The sequence below is a fragment of the Sapajus apella genome, unplaced genomic scaffold, assembly GCF_009761245.1.
Source record: "Sapajus apella isolate SASKATOON/1434 unplaced genomic scaffold, GSC_monkey_1.0 scaffold78, whole genome shotgun sequence".
Lineage (NCBI taxonomy): Eukaryota > Metazoa > Chordata > Mammalia > Primates > Cebidae > Sapajus > Sapajus apella.
The window spans coordinates 8,936,546-8,951,409 of record NW_022437018.1 but is presented as its reverse complement, the minus strand read 5'-3'; the positions used below and the strand labels follow the sequence as shown (position 1 = coordinate 8,951,409).

General features: G+C 32.6%; 2 protein-coding genes across 5 annotated transcripts in view; one reads left to right on the top strand and one right to left on the bottom strand.

Annotated features, from left to right (window-relative positions):
• Positions 1–14,864, top strand: part of CTNNA3 (catenin alpha 3) — a 1,791,515-nt gene that overhangs the window by 611,800 nt on the left and 1,164,851 nt on the right. The window lies entirely within an intron of this gene.
• LRRTM3 (leucine rich repeat transmembrane neuronal 3) overlaps positions 45–14,864 on the bottom strand; it is a 177,102-nt gene continuing 162,282 nt past the window's right edge. Inside the window, exon 3 of the mRNA XM_032252668.1 lies at positions 45–4,320. Coding sequence (XP_032108559.1) covers positions 4,111–4,320 — 210 coding nt within the window. The 3' untranslated portion in view covers positions 45–4,110. The remainder of the gene's footprint in view (positions 4,321–14,864) is intronic.

The following is a 14,864-nucleotide window of genomic DNA, read 5'->3' as shown; positions in this document are numbered from 1 at the left end:
GCATTTCTTTCATACACCTTAATAACAACAATTCACATCAGGTATTGGTTTTCATGCATTCAGTTTCTTATTTTGAATATTTAGTTTGAGAGATGATATCTGTCTTCCAGTCAGGAACAATCAAAAACAAATAATATTTTTACTCTCTTATACAATAGTTTATTTTAGAAAATATTTTTTGCAAAAAGATTTTACTATTTCTAATCAGTCTATGGAGTGAGAGAGATCTGAGTTCAAATTAGGATTGTGTGATTAGTCTTGAGTGTTAAATTTGGAAATGTTTTCTTTCCTTGTAAAAACATAATTTGTATTAAAAATCTGTATGGTTTCCTGGTTTTCTAAAACATTCAGGAGGGACTAGAAATAGAGACTTGACAAAAATGAGTTGATCAGTAAAATATATTATTTGCATGTTAGCATATGTTTTGGGTTCTATACATCAATTTGGATAAATTATATTTTATTTTTCTTATAAGGTAAAAAGAGAAAATTGTTCTGTTATTATAAGTAAAAAAAAAAATCCAAGATTTACGAAATCTTGCCAAAAGAAAAAGAATTTTATATGCCTTCCTAATTAGCTCTGAATTGAGTATGTGTTCAGTTGGCAATGTATTGAACATGTGTTCAACCTTGTACTATGGATCTCTTTTATAATTATGCAATCTCAATTTAGAAGGTCTTTGGTTTCTTCCCTTGTGGTTTCTTTCCTTGTGCTTCCTTTATTTGATGTCTATACCTTGGGGCCTACATGCATCCACATCTTGGGAGCATCTGTTCTGCACCTTTGCAAACGAACTTGTATGTTAAGAAATATGTGACTTGTTAAACTTTTTGAACAGAGTTTTAATGTGAGAGCCCAGAGTAGCACACAGAAAGAATTCAGTTAGCTAATATTTCACAGATGGAGAAATGGATTTAAAGTAGAGATTACTAAACAACATGTCAAATATATATATTTTTTCTTCTATCCATTATCTCAGGAAGTTCTCTGGCTCTGATCAGACAAAGAAAGCTTTTAGTACAGTGGAAAAACTAACAGCCTGTAAATTTTGAGAAGAATTTAACTGCACCAATTATTAGCCCTGTGTTTTTGGGCAAGGGCTCAACTTCTTTGAGATTAATGTGTCTTCACAGGGCTGCTATGAAGACAAAATGAGATAATTTATGTAAAATGTGGTTTGTAAACCTCAAAACACTGCATAACTTTATTGTTTGCTGCAGCTGCTGGCTGTTATTGTAACCATGCTGGGTCAAACTCTCCATTTTTCACCTCCAAACATAAGTAAACATTTCAGTTGTTTAAATCGGTGAGGAATAGACAGGAAGGGAGACATAGGAATGGGGTTAGAAGGAGGAAATGAGAGATTATCGAATGCTGAAAAAGATAGATTAGAAATGAAAGTTTTAGACAAAAACAGATAAAAATTGCAAATATGTGATAAAGATTCCAGACACAGTCTTTCCAGCAGGTTGTCACCATCTTCACCCTTAACCCGGATATGGCAGAATAAAAATGAAGCAAAAATAATAGTAATAATCCAGATTTTTTTTTTCTTGTTAAAGACCCTTTGGTTGAATTTCAAAGATGAGAAATCTCAAAAATCCTGACTTATTTGGTGTAGCTTAGGGCCTTGGTTGCACAGAGCTGTGGTTTCAAGGTGATTGCTTCTATTTATAGTTGTTCACTTTAGATGAACTTAAAATATTTAAGAAAGAAAGTGGTTTGCTTCAGGAAATCAAGGGTATACACCTGTAAGACTTTTTGGAACCTTAACATTTTAAAAATCTTTATCAATTTGAATGTGTCTACAAATAGGTTTATTAGCAGATAAACCTATTTATTAATAAATATGTTAATTTGTGCTTGTTTACACAAATTAATTCTTCCTTTTCTAACTTTGCAAGGACAACTTCTAATGAGAAAACTTGCAAATGACATTTTGGTTTACATAATAAATAAAATTTTGCATTTGATTTTAGACTCACAAATAATAGATTTATATCCCTTTATAAATTTGCTAATGATGTAAAGCCAAATCTCAATGTAGAAAATTAATAATACTCTAAGACTAATACATTGCAAGGAAATTAAAAAATGGAAAACATAAAGATTAAAATTAGCCTTAAAATGACAAAAATTTTTGAATAGCAAATAATTTATGCAAAATATGTTACAAAATCTGGGATGCTAAATAGTTGACACAAGTACTGTGTTTGACATTTAGTTTCATTTGAATTAGTAATAGAATTTGCTTCTTCCAACATTTACACCGTTTTCTCTTTCTGACTTTATATATTTTCAACAAAAATTTGCTCCACAGTTTTTAAGTTCATTCTTCTTGAAGTTGCTTTTAAATTTGCTGTGACAAACCTGCATAAAACTAGGCTTTTATAGATAGAATTTCTTTGGAAGAGATAAAAATTTAAAAGTTTGACATTGTTTTCAGTTATTCTTTTCTTCATTGTTTTGATTGACTCCTGTTAGATTGATGTATTGTCATTCTACTTACGATGGCATGAATATAAAATGACAACATAAAAAGCGCTTCTAGTGCAACAGTAATTGAAACTTGCAGTTTTCCATTAAAAAGAAACAAGAATGTGTGATTACTATTGATAAAGTAACAATATTTTCAAACAATAACCTATGTCAAGCAAACAACACAAACGAGTTGATTATTTCAGCTTCTGAAAACTCAGGTTTTCTTAATGTGATTTGAATTAACTTTATAATACAGTTGTATAATCAATATATGATCTGGGCTGGTGTCAAATAACTCTGAGTTATTTCTTTGATAATTTGGAGGTGAATCCCGTTATGGTTAGCAACATAAACAATTTATAACATATTAAGGATTTTACAATTTACTTCAGTGATAAAGTCCTCCACCACGGCTCATATCTATATTGAATGAGCTGAACATGTTTAAAATTCTTCCTCAGGAGAGAAATGATATAGTGCACAATGCAAAAAAATTCATGTTTCCTTTGAAATGTTTCCAAAATATGGTCTCACAGTTCTAAATGAAAAGTTGTCTTAAGAACCAGGCACATTTTACAGACTGGTGGTTACTTTTAGGTAAACTCCTTTGTGTTAATTAGGAGAAAAATTGCTACTGTACAATTATTATGCACTAGACTCCCACCGTGGCCTGAAAATAATGAGATGTAACAAAAGTTTTTGTCACTGGCAGCTGCGCATTTTAACTGTATCATGAAGTCTGTTGCTGTGGTTACGGCCTTTGTTTCCAGTGAGGTTTTGTCCATTCTTCCCCCCAACCCTTAACAATGGTTACTCAAAAGAATGAAATAATGAGTCATTCATTCAGAAATATGTTGTTAAAATAACCCTCTTTATCATTACATTTCACTGCTTAGAAACTAGGCTGTAATTCAAGGCAACAGTTAAGTCTGAGAACTGTTAAAAAATCTTTGATTTCTTTTTTTCATTTTTAAGAAAAACCTGTCTATGTAATTGAAGAACTTCTTACAAGTCTGAACAATTAAATCTTTTTCGGTTAATGTATTATTTCTGGAACAAGTAGATAAAATTCTACGCAGTAAGCATAATAAAAATCGTGCATGTTTCGCACAGCACAGAATTTTAGAGTCAAGGTTTCTGGGCACAAAAGCAGTAACAAAACAGTCCCTACAAAACTGAGTAACTCTGAATAACACAAGAAATAATTGTTAATTTAAAATTTTAGAAACTGAAATGTGTAAAGGTTTTAAAGTAAAATGTAATTAAATTATGGTACTGTACATACCAGTTGTTTCTATAATTGAAACTTTACAATATGAAAAATACATTAGCTTTGTACAGTTTTTACAGGTAGGTAGGATGAGTTTTGAAAAAAAGATTCTTTTATTTTTCAGGGTCATACTCTGTTTAAGTCAAAAAATACTGCACAACTTAGCTAATTACAAAGTGTAGACTTAAAACAATTCATGTCTTCTTTATTTCATGAATCAATCTTGGATTTTTTGTTTATTTGAACAGTGGATTTTGTGTTTTGTTTTGTTTTTAGAGTCCGCAATGAACACATCTTCCTCATTTTGTCCTTGAGTTTACAAAGTTTGGTAGCAACCCTTGGCCACCAGTGATCTCAGTTAAGCTAGCTGCTGTTTATGGTCACTGATTCGGCCAGCTGTTGTGATTGTGCTCAGGTCCAGCTCAGTCTCTAGGTGTGTTTCCATCGTATCTTCCTGTGCATTCGTTTCAAAGGACTTATGGGAGAGAAGTTCATGATGCACCCCACAGTAACTTATTGTGGGCTGGTCGTATGCCAGAAAGGTTGACACATTCATTGATAAAGGTATCTGGGGAAAAATGACATGAGAAAAGTCAGTTATAGAAAGAAAGACAACTTTAGGGGAAAGATTTGGAGACTGAAGTGCTGACCAGACTAACCTCCATGGTTATATCTGTGGCCCTGTGGCCTATCACATTCTGATATGTGAATGAAAGATGTTATACACTTTAAAAATGGTCTAGGTGACAGAAAGATCATAAAGAAAATGCTTCAGAGTAAAATAGCCATATTATCCTGCTAATGTCCCTCATTCTCATATAGCGAGATCACTGTGACAGTTTTAAATCCTGGGTTTGAAACTGCTTAATTCTTTACTGTAAGATTCAGATAAGTAGTAGCCTACATGGTTCTAAAAATGATAAAAGCTTTATTGGAACAGTCAGAAGATTGCTTTCCCTAACTGGGATAAAATTGTGTTTTTCGAACTGAGAAATGCTATTATTATTATTAGTGTTAATTAGTCCCATTACTTGTTTAGGATACAACAGAACAAGAGTGATTCTCAAACTTTAGCATGTGTGAAAATCACCACCCACTTCTTTAACTAGTCAACCCCTTGCCACCCAAGTTCCTCATCCAGTAGGTCTGGGATAGATCCTAGAATCTGCGTTTCTTGCAAGTTCTCATATGATGCTGCACCATTAATACACACACTGTACTTCGATAACCATTGCCAAAAAGAATTATCTAGACATGCCATTCTGGCTATTCTTACCCATAACTTCTTAATATTTATTTTATCATAAAGTCTCCTTAAAATATTAATATCTGTAGTTTGGTCTATATATCTAAAATTTAGATGAGCTTAGAGTATTCCCAGGAAAAACCTATGATTCCTATGAAGATCTAAAAAGCATCAAAGGATGATGCTAGTTTGAAAGAACCAGTGCTTTACATGACAAAGGGACTCCCTTGCTAATTAAAGAAAGCAAGTTCTAAAGAGGTGACGGAAAAAGCAAGCATGACCATGGTGAGAAGAAGGGAAACATACATGTTACAGACAGAGGGGAGCCTGATATATAATCAGATGTCAGAGTCTCAAGAGATTTCCCATTTGTTTTTCAGTGAGATAAAACCTTGTCCTAAAATGTAGGCAGATTTCAGGAACCTTCAGTCCTGATCTTGGTTTAATATCCTAATTACTAATTCATGTTGTTAAATTATCCAGCAGGTAAAAGCTTCTGTCATTCTTGTTTGGTGAGCAGAGGAAATATATATTTGTTTGAGCACATAAGACTAAATTCCCTTCTGATCTCAACTGAAATTTGAGCCCAAAGCTAAGAAAAATAGAAGGCCTAGGTGTTATTCTTTTATTAACTGCATATTTACTTTCTTACCCCTCCTCTGCATGCATTAGAACCATTTTTTCTGTTTCCATCCCTACTGTTCTACTTATATTTATTTCTACTTGAGTGAAAATTCATGGATCAAATATTACCTTTTCTCTCTTTAATAAAAGTAATCAAAAATAAAAATAAAACTAATCATTTCTTTTGAGATTATTTGCTTGTAATAGGAATATTCCAGCATATCAAATATATACAGCTTAGTTCTCAGAAAGAGAAGTATAATCCAGTTCATTAAATGAAATTCCTGAGTAACTCTTCCTGTTTATGTGAATTTTTAGGATTTAAAACAAGAAGTTATCTGATGTGTGAATGAAAGATGTTATACACTTTAAAAATGGTCTAGGTGACAGAAAGATCATAAAGAAAATGCTTCAGAGTAAAATAGGATACTCATATTTAAAATAAATAAGAATCTTGTTGTCACAGATGAAATAGCCCAGATAACTAAAATATATTTTTATGTAAAAGTAAATGTGCAGCATGAATAGATTTGAGTTATGGAAGAGAACCAAAATAGTACTGTTACTGGGTACATGAGTTTTACATTATCCTCTGGGAAATCAGTGCTCTGTAATGTGTTATGGGTCATGTATCTGTAGGATTTTATATACTTGTTCTTATTTGTCACGGAAACTTATGCCTCATATATGCAGAATCATTTCTGGCTTACTTGGAATTAACTCTACTGTGAATAATTTGTAATTTCTATGGCCATGAGTTATGAAAAATAATAAACCATGATACATTTATTCTATGTTTGTGTGTTTGTGCACACACAATTTCCTACTTGACTTAACGTTTAGAGGCTACTGGTATGCAGAGTGGGAGTCCTAATTTGAACCATTATCAATTAAACAGTTAGCTCTGATTATCTATTTTTAAAATCTCACATAATATTTTCTTTAGTAAGTTTCTTACTGTTGGATATGTCTTATTTTGAAATACCTTACATCATGATTATACTGTTTTAATATAAATACATATTTTTTCACATTTTAATATTTCTCATATTAGGATGGAGCTTATAAGCAATGCAAATGTTGAACATATATCATTTCTCTACAATTGACAGTGCATTTTAAAGTTGATTCTATCTTATTAACAACAAAATAACATAGTAAGATGTATCAGTAAGTAGAATGTAATAGCTAGCCATGTCTGAATACACCATCACAATAGATTTTTCCCATTTGACTTAAATGACTTGGAAAATCTAAGAGACTTAGCATTGGATATATACCTATGTGTATATACAGGGGTACACACATACAGGTACATACATGTGATCTATAAATATATACATATATACACATGTATGTATGAACTTATAGCCAACTACTCATAATTTCAAAATCATTTAAATCAGGCACGGAAAATACAAATTTTGGTGATACATCAGTTTGGGATCACTTTTACGTATTTATGACATATATATAAGGTTCATGTAAATATATACCTATGGATATGTATATGATATGGTATATGTAAGCACATGTATGTACATTTACTCATAAGTTTTTCTAATTGCATTCAGGTAAATCTTTGTTGAACTGTGAACATTTTGCACTGACAATTTTATTGGAATGGCAAGTTAGTTAATTTTTTCCCTTTTTTTGAGACGGAGTCTCGCTCTGTCACTAGGCTGGAGTGCAATGGCGTGATCTCGGCTCACTGCAACCTCCGCTTCCCAGGTTCAAGTGATTATCCTGCCTCAGCCTCCCAAATAGCTGGGACTACAAGCGTGCACCACCACGCCCAACTAATTTTTGTATTTTCAGTAGAGATGGGGTTTAACTATGTTGGCCAGGATGGCCTCAATCTCTTGGCCTCGTGATCCACCTGCCTTGGCCTCCCAAAGTACGGGGATTACGGGTGTGAGCCACCGTGCCTGGCATAATTTTTTAACGTATAAAGTATTTTGTTAACATTATGTCATTTCTTTCTCAATTTTTAATTTCTAAATATTTTATACAGATGTAGCTTAAGGTATGTTTATTCTTTTGTGGCTAATTGGATAAAAATTATTGAAGCTGTATGATATATGAGGCACCATGCTTGACCGTGTGTAGAACCTAAATTTCAGTGGAAGGACCAAATGATTTAGGAATAGAATATGGTCAGTAATTTTCTTTTTAATTATACACTGTTTCAAGCAGTTTCTATAAATAATGATTCACTAGATATTTATATTAAATACAATTGCTATCATGTATTTAAAAATATGTAATATAAAAATAAATTTTTCTTAAGTTTAAAAGACCTAGCTCATTGTTTATTGAGGTGACACTAAAAGGCTATGATATGAGGAAATACTTATTTCATTATAATATCCATGTAGCACAGAAATTGCATGTAATTTTTAACATTGATTACACAAAATATGATTCCTAAATGTAACAAAGATAAAAATAAATATTCTTTATTATCTAAATCTGTATGGGAGGGATATTTTTGCTTCTAATTGTTTATAATGAGAAAATTACTTCCTGGTCAAAGTAAGTCTCCGTCATGAAAAATATTACATATATTGTTTGTAGTATCTTTTCTTCTCTACATCAACATCATATGTTGATGACTTTCTCAGTGTAAGGCATTAGATTTTGACATACGTTAATTCAAGCAGGAAGTCAGATGTTAAGTGTGCAGCACATTTTCTCCTCAAGTAGCAGCACACTCCACACTGCCTGACATGACAGTATTGCCTTAAGAGGTATTCTTTGGTTCTTCCATGAAGGGGAGATTATCTGTGCCTCTCAAATTATACTCAGTTGTTTGAGAATGTGGCAAATGACAATTTGTGATAGTGTCATAATTTGAAAAAGGAATGTCACTAGGATGCAACCAATTTATGTTTCAAATAAACAATCTAAAATGATAAGAAATTAAAATCTGCATATAGTATTTTTCACACCAGGGTAAATACTTCATGCAGAGGTTTGGACAGCGACTGTAATTCAGCAATCTTTTGTGGCGGGTGCTTCAGTTTTGTTGGGAGGGTAGGTCCTTGCACCAAAAAAGGACTGGTAGCTGGGTAGTAATGGAGAGGGCTAGCAGCTGGCATTAAAAAAAAAAAACCTGTTTGACTCAAACATGTAGCTCCCTCCCTGTCACCAACTCGCAGTAAATTTCATTCTCTTCAAATAACCATCAAGTGATCTTGGGTCCTTTTTTCCTTTTCTTTTTTTTTGCAGTAACTTTCTCTCTCTCTCTTTCTCCATTTTTACCTGATTTTTATTAGCATGCCTTCTCCTGTGAATAGGGCGTTCAACAGTACAGTCCTGATTTATGCTTATTGTCCCATTTTGGACAATAAGTGACCTAGTCATCCTACCTAAACACTACCCAAATACATTATTTTGTAAAATAAACGGTTATCCTAGGTATCTGAACTAGCTAGTTGGAATAAATCAGAAAGGGCAATAGGAGATTTAAATCTCATAAGGCATTTGCTTCCCCAGATCTTTTGTTAGAAGGCTCAATGTAAAGTCTACATACAATATTTCTTGTCATAACTGTCTGAGAATTGAGTTTCTTTCAGTGTATTTTAACCTGCTAAACTCCTATTTATCATCACTCCTGGTTTCTTTTAATGCTCCAAATCACCATTTTCCAAGGTAATTATTCTTAAGGCTGTGAATTGTGGAGATTCAGGGATATAAACACTTACTCTCCAGAAAGTATTATCAAGTGTACTCTGAGCTAGAAAATCATCATATACTATTGTAATAATGAGCGGTAGTAACTGACCTATTATTTAGGAAATTCCCTTAGGAAAAATTTTGATTCTGCCAAAGTAGCAGGGTCTTGACATCAGTGATGTTTGCCCTAGCAGTAATTTCCTAGTGATGTCTCAAGTCTCATATCACTGTCTCGTATTAACATTAATGCTATGTGCCTTTCACATAAAAAGTATAAAGTTAGATGATTAAAAATAAGTAATTACTAATGGTCTTTTCCCCATTCATATGTATTATTTGAGTTTGTATTTATACAAAGTGAGAATAGCTTTATAAAGTTTCTAATTTGTGATTAAGTAAAAATAATTATTTGTACCACTTATTAACTATATAAGTAATATCTAGGTATATTTGTACAAATATCTGTGTATATATATGAACATTCATATGAATTTCTCATAATTAATTTGTTAAGGTCACTCAAAAATCTCTTCTGTTGGATAGAAAAGATTATTTTAAGTACAAAATATTTTGAAGAACAGAAAATGACAGTCTGCTTTTGTGAAGGAATAACAAAAAGGCTATTTTTTTCTCTGTCTAGAATTCTCTCTCTAGTTTCCTTAGTAAGTGTTATTTCTGAATAGAGATTTTAGTATGTATAAATATTTCTACTGATTGTCTGACGGAATGCTAATGCTATCCTCATATATCACAGGGGAAATCTTCTCATTTTTATAAGGCTGAATGTTATCTACCTCTCTAGGTTGTTGAAAAGATGATATTTTAGGGTTTTTATGAATATCATTTTGATCATCTGCATATAGTGAAAGAAATGGACTTCTTAATGAAGGAATTCAGTTTTGTAGCTGCAGCCCTTACCACTATCAGATGATGTTTTTCTCCATTTTGTCTTGGAATTCAGCGGCCTATTATTTTACTTTTATTTTTCAGCCACTAAACTTACGGGTTTTCGGCTGAGTTTATTTCCACCTACTAACATAAAATAAGAAATAGGCATTTCAATCTTTTTTCTAGTTAATGATATTTTTCTAATTTGTCTTTAGATTTGTTTCAAACTGAGCTTATTATCTCTAAATACAAACTGGTTCTTCTTCCCCTGGTCCCTGCTTTGTTACAGGGACCACTGACTAGATTAAGTCAGCCCAATCTACTTAATGCCCATCTACTTTGACTCCCTGTCTCTTGTTCCACATGTCCCATGATTTGCCAGGTACTTTCTAGGCATCAATGGCAGGCACTTCTCTCATCTTTGTTGCCACTATCTCGGCTCAAAGTATCATTACCTTTTTTCACCTTAGTGACTATGAGTGGTCTCCTAATTAGTAGAATTGCCAATCAAATTGGAGATTTACAAATCTGTTCTGGAGAAAATTAGCTATATTTTAAATTTAAATGTAAGCAATATGTAGAAAATGGTAAATACTTTCTTCTTTTGTTTTCCTTTTTATTGGGGGGGGTTCATGTCTAAAGCATTATTCTTTGTCTTTGGAAAGAAGTGGGATTTGAAATATACTTTATTCTGGGAAATCAGTTTCCTTAAATATATTATTTACATATATTTCTTAAATATATACACATGTATGTTTGTACATGTATCACACTGCCTTTAAAATTCTCAACTTACTTAAAGAAATGTTTTAATTTCTAAAAAATACACTTGCCAATGACTTTATTCTTGTTCATTTGATGACTCTACTTACTGTTTCATTTACATAAGCTGATTTTCATAACTAGCTTTGGGTTTTGCTAGGGTATGCGCAATTTGATGTTTGGAGATTGGCTACCAACATTTATTTTGTCCTATCGAGTTTGACCTTTATGTAAAGGCTGGTAGTTTTGCTTAGCAGTCCCTTTGGTACTATTTGAGTAATATTAAGAAACCCTTGATTGAAAACACCTTTTCTACCGGCTTGACTCTCAGCTTGAAAATTTTGTCACAAATCACTATTTTGGTTTCTAAGTGTTGAGGCAGTTGATAAAATATAAGTGCTTTATGAGAGAAATAGTGTAAGGAATTACCACACTGCAGCTTGAGTCCCTGGCAGAGTGTCAGGGACGGCCTTGATGTTGCCTCAGGTTCTACCATATTTTCTTTAGGATTTCTGCAGCTCTTACTCTGCCTAGCCACCTTCAGAAGCTGTGGACCTTTGTTGCATCTATCAGTTGACCTGGCCTGGACAGACTTTAGCATTCTCTTCATTATTTTCACTGTCTTCACGTAAGCATTTACTGTGTAGCACACGTACTATACCACATGCTAAAGTGTCTATTTTAAGCCTTCTAATTCTACTAACAGTTGAGAAAAGGAAGACTTAAGATAGTTTAAATAATTAGTATAAAATCGCTCATGTAGTGAGTTGCCTAAGTTGTTGCCTGCCTTCTTAACCACTACACTTTGTTGCCTGTCTGTCAGGCTAATTCTTCCTAGCCTTAGAACCTAGAGAAGTGAACCCAATATAAGCATCTGATACTATGTAACATGAATTTTCAATATTTGAGTCTTATTTCCATTAGTGTAAATACTAAGATTTCTTATGCTTATACTGTAGTTTTATGATGCTGCTTTGTATATTTGGTCTTCAGGAAAAAAACTTAGTTTATGATGGATTTAGGATGTGGGTAAGATAGAGACAGCTCAAAATCAGAATTCTCTGCTTCATCCTACACTCATATTGACCAATACAAGGCATAGGGAAGAATCCAATCTCAAAAACACGCAGGACTGGGACAGGAACCTTGAGTATACTCCTGGATACATTTATGTGTAAACATGTTCAGGGAGACGTTTGCGGTTTTTAAAGGTAGATTCCTGTGTTTACTTAGAAATTGGTAGATATTTTCCAAGTGAAATATGTTAGCTTTTCTTTTTAACAAAATGTGCAAAAAGAAACTTAAATTAATCTGTAGTTTATTTTGTTTCATATGAAACTATACTTGTCTTGAATTTTTTTCTGCATGTAAAACATTGCTAGGCAGGTGCTGCAAAAGTACAGGACTGGGAAATGGAGAACAAACATGATGAAGACACAATTTCTGCTCTCGGGCAAAATTACAGGCTTGTGAAAGAGATGGCCAAATAATGCAAGAGAGTAAAGGAAGGCAATGGACAGAAGGGCCTAGGAGACAAGATATAGTGTATGTGTGGGTGTCTATACACACACACACACATACACATGCACACATACACACACACACACACACATATACACACATACATATATTTACTTTGGCTGATTCAACTATATCATTCACCCTTTGGGTGTGCAAAATGAGGCAGCCATCTTTTTCCCTTGAAAATAATGTTTTTCAGATTTGTTGGCAAGTGTTCATATTGTTGAGAAGTAATTCAATATTTACTTTATGGACTCTCCCACAGAGATTATATACTTTACTTTGAAAGTGATTTAAATGTTCGAAGAGCAATCTATCTCCTGGAACTCTTTAGCAATTCAATGGTTAATTTGTGTGAGTACAACAGAATGTTGGGTCATTAATTTTAATTGTCTTGATTCTACTGTTAAATTATTTTTTAAGAAAGCACTTTGAAGAAGCATTTAATTAAGGGTCTGAATTAATGTCATCTATCTTTAAATTTAAAAACCTAACATATTAAAATATCTTTACAATTTTTAAATGTAATTCAGGCCTTGGTACTTAATTTTTATATTTCCTTAAGAGCTCAATTGCCAACTAAAGTAGCAAGTACTATCATGAGGCCACAAGTACAATCCTCCCTCAGTATCCATGGGGCATTGGCTCTAGGACCCCCAATAGCAAAACCTATGGGGACCCTTAGATTTATATGAGTCTTTTATATAAAATGATGTGTAGTATTTACATTTAACCTACATGCATCCTCCATTTAACTTACATATATCCTCCCATATGTTTAAAATCACCTGTAGATTGCTCATAATACCTAATACAATGTGTATGCTATGTAAGTAGTCATTAAACTGTATTGTTCTATTTGTATTATTTTTAATTATATTGTTATTTTTATTGTTTGTTTTTCTTGTATATTTTCAATTTGTGGTTTGTTGAGTTTATGAATGTAGGTCCCATGAATATGGAGAACTGATAGTACAGGATAATAAGGCAAGAACTCAATATAAATTTGCATATTTTCAAGTGCCTGTAACTTGAGAATAGCGAGAGAGGAAACATTGTTTGCAGGAGTATAATAATTCTTTTAGTGCTATTTGTGCAAAAAGTTATAGTAAAATCCTGAAGAGTTTAAATATAAAGTGAAAAAAATTAAGAGTTCTATTTGAAAGGTCACAGTTCTCCTTGCATCAAAATGCATTTAGAGTCTGAAAAACATTCTGAATTTTGTTATCTTTCTGGGGGTCATGCAAATTTGTCTTCAAGTAATGCCCCTAGTCCATATAAGTAACAAGAAGAGTCTTACATAATGCAGGTACGTTTTATCTTTAACATAAAAAAATCTAAACTATTTAAATGATGTGGCCACTTCTGAATGTATTTTGTGTTTTACAAAACATTTTGTTTCAGTTTTGCAAGAAAAAATAAATAGGGACTGGCTATATGCATTGTTTTTATACGTTCACATGCTAATGTCTATAAAACCAAAGAGAAGTATTCATTCATTAATTTATTCACTCATTCCTTCAATGAAGGTTTCCTGAATGCCTTCTCTGGGCCATACACCAAGTTCTTGTCCTCAAAGATTGTAGATGGAACATAAAGCATTCCAACACGTGCCTAGCAAGTGGAAGAGAGAGGATTCCATAAAGGAAAAGCATTTCTTATCTCCCCGGTTGGCGTCTCTCAACTTTTCACACATTCACTCACTTATTCCCTCGCTCTTGTTCCTGCTTTCTTTCTCTTTGAATTGTTGCGGTATTTCCACAGTACTACTTTTATTGTATGTCTATTTTTAGATTATGTCTTTATTTGCATAGGTATTTTATCTTGATTAGGCCATAACCTTTTTTAGCACAAGAATCTATGATTAATCATATTTCTCCATGCCTTATATTGTCTCACATGATTCCTTAAACTTATTAAGCACTATATGCACATTTATTGAAAAAATGAATACTTGAATGAATGAAATAAAAGAGTAAGGCTTTGTTAATATAGTCTGAGAAGAAATCACAAACCTCCATTCCAGAATGACTTGGCTTTATAGGAACTATGTGACTGAGATAATCTGTTAAAATCTAATTATGTCAGGATCCAGGCCATTATGACATTAGCTTAGAGGTAGAGAGATAAAATGAGTAAACAGAAATCTACACTAATGAAGAGGCACATAGCACTGCATTATGATGTCTGAGATTCACTTTACTTTTTGTTTGATTTTAATTATTTTAAAAACTTTTATTATTTTTATGTAAAACTTTTTAAATGATTTTCATATATTTATATTATAGACGGCATAAATTGTATATCTAAATGTATACAACTTTTAAAAAGAATATTAAAAATAAGATAATCATCCCTTAATTTGGTAATTTTCCCCCATAAGTTGCAAAATA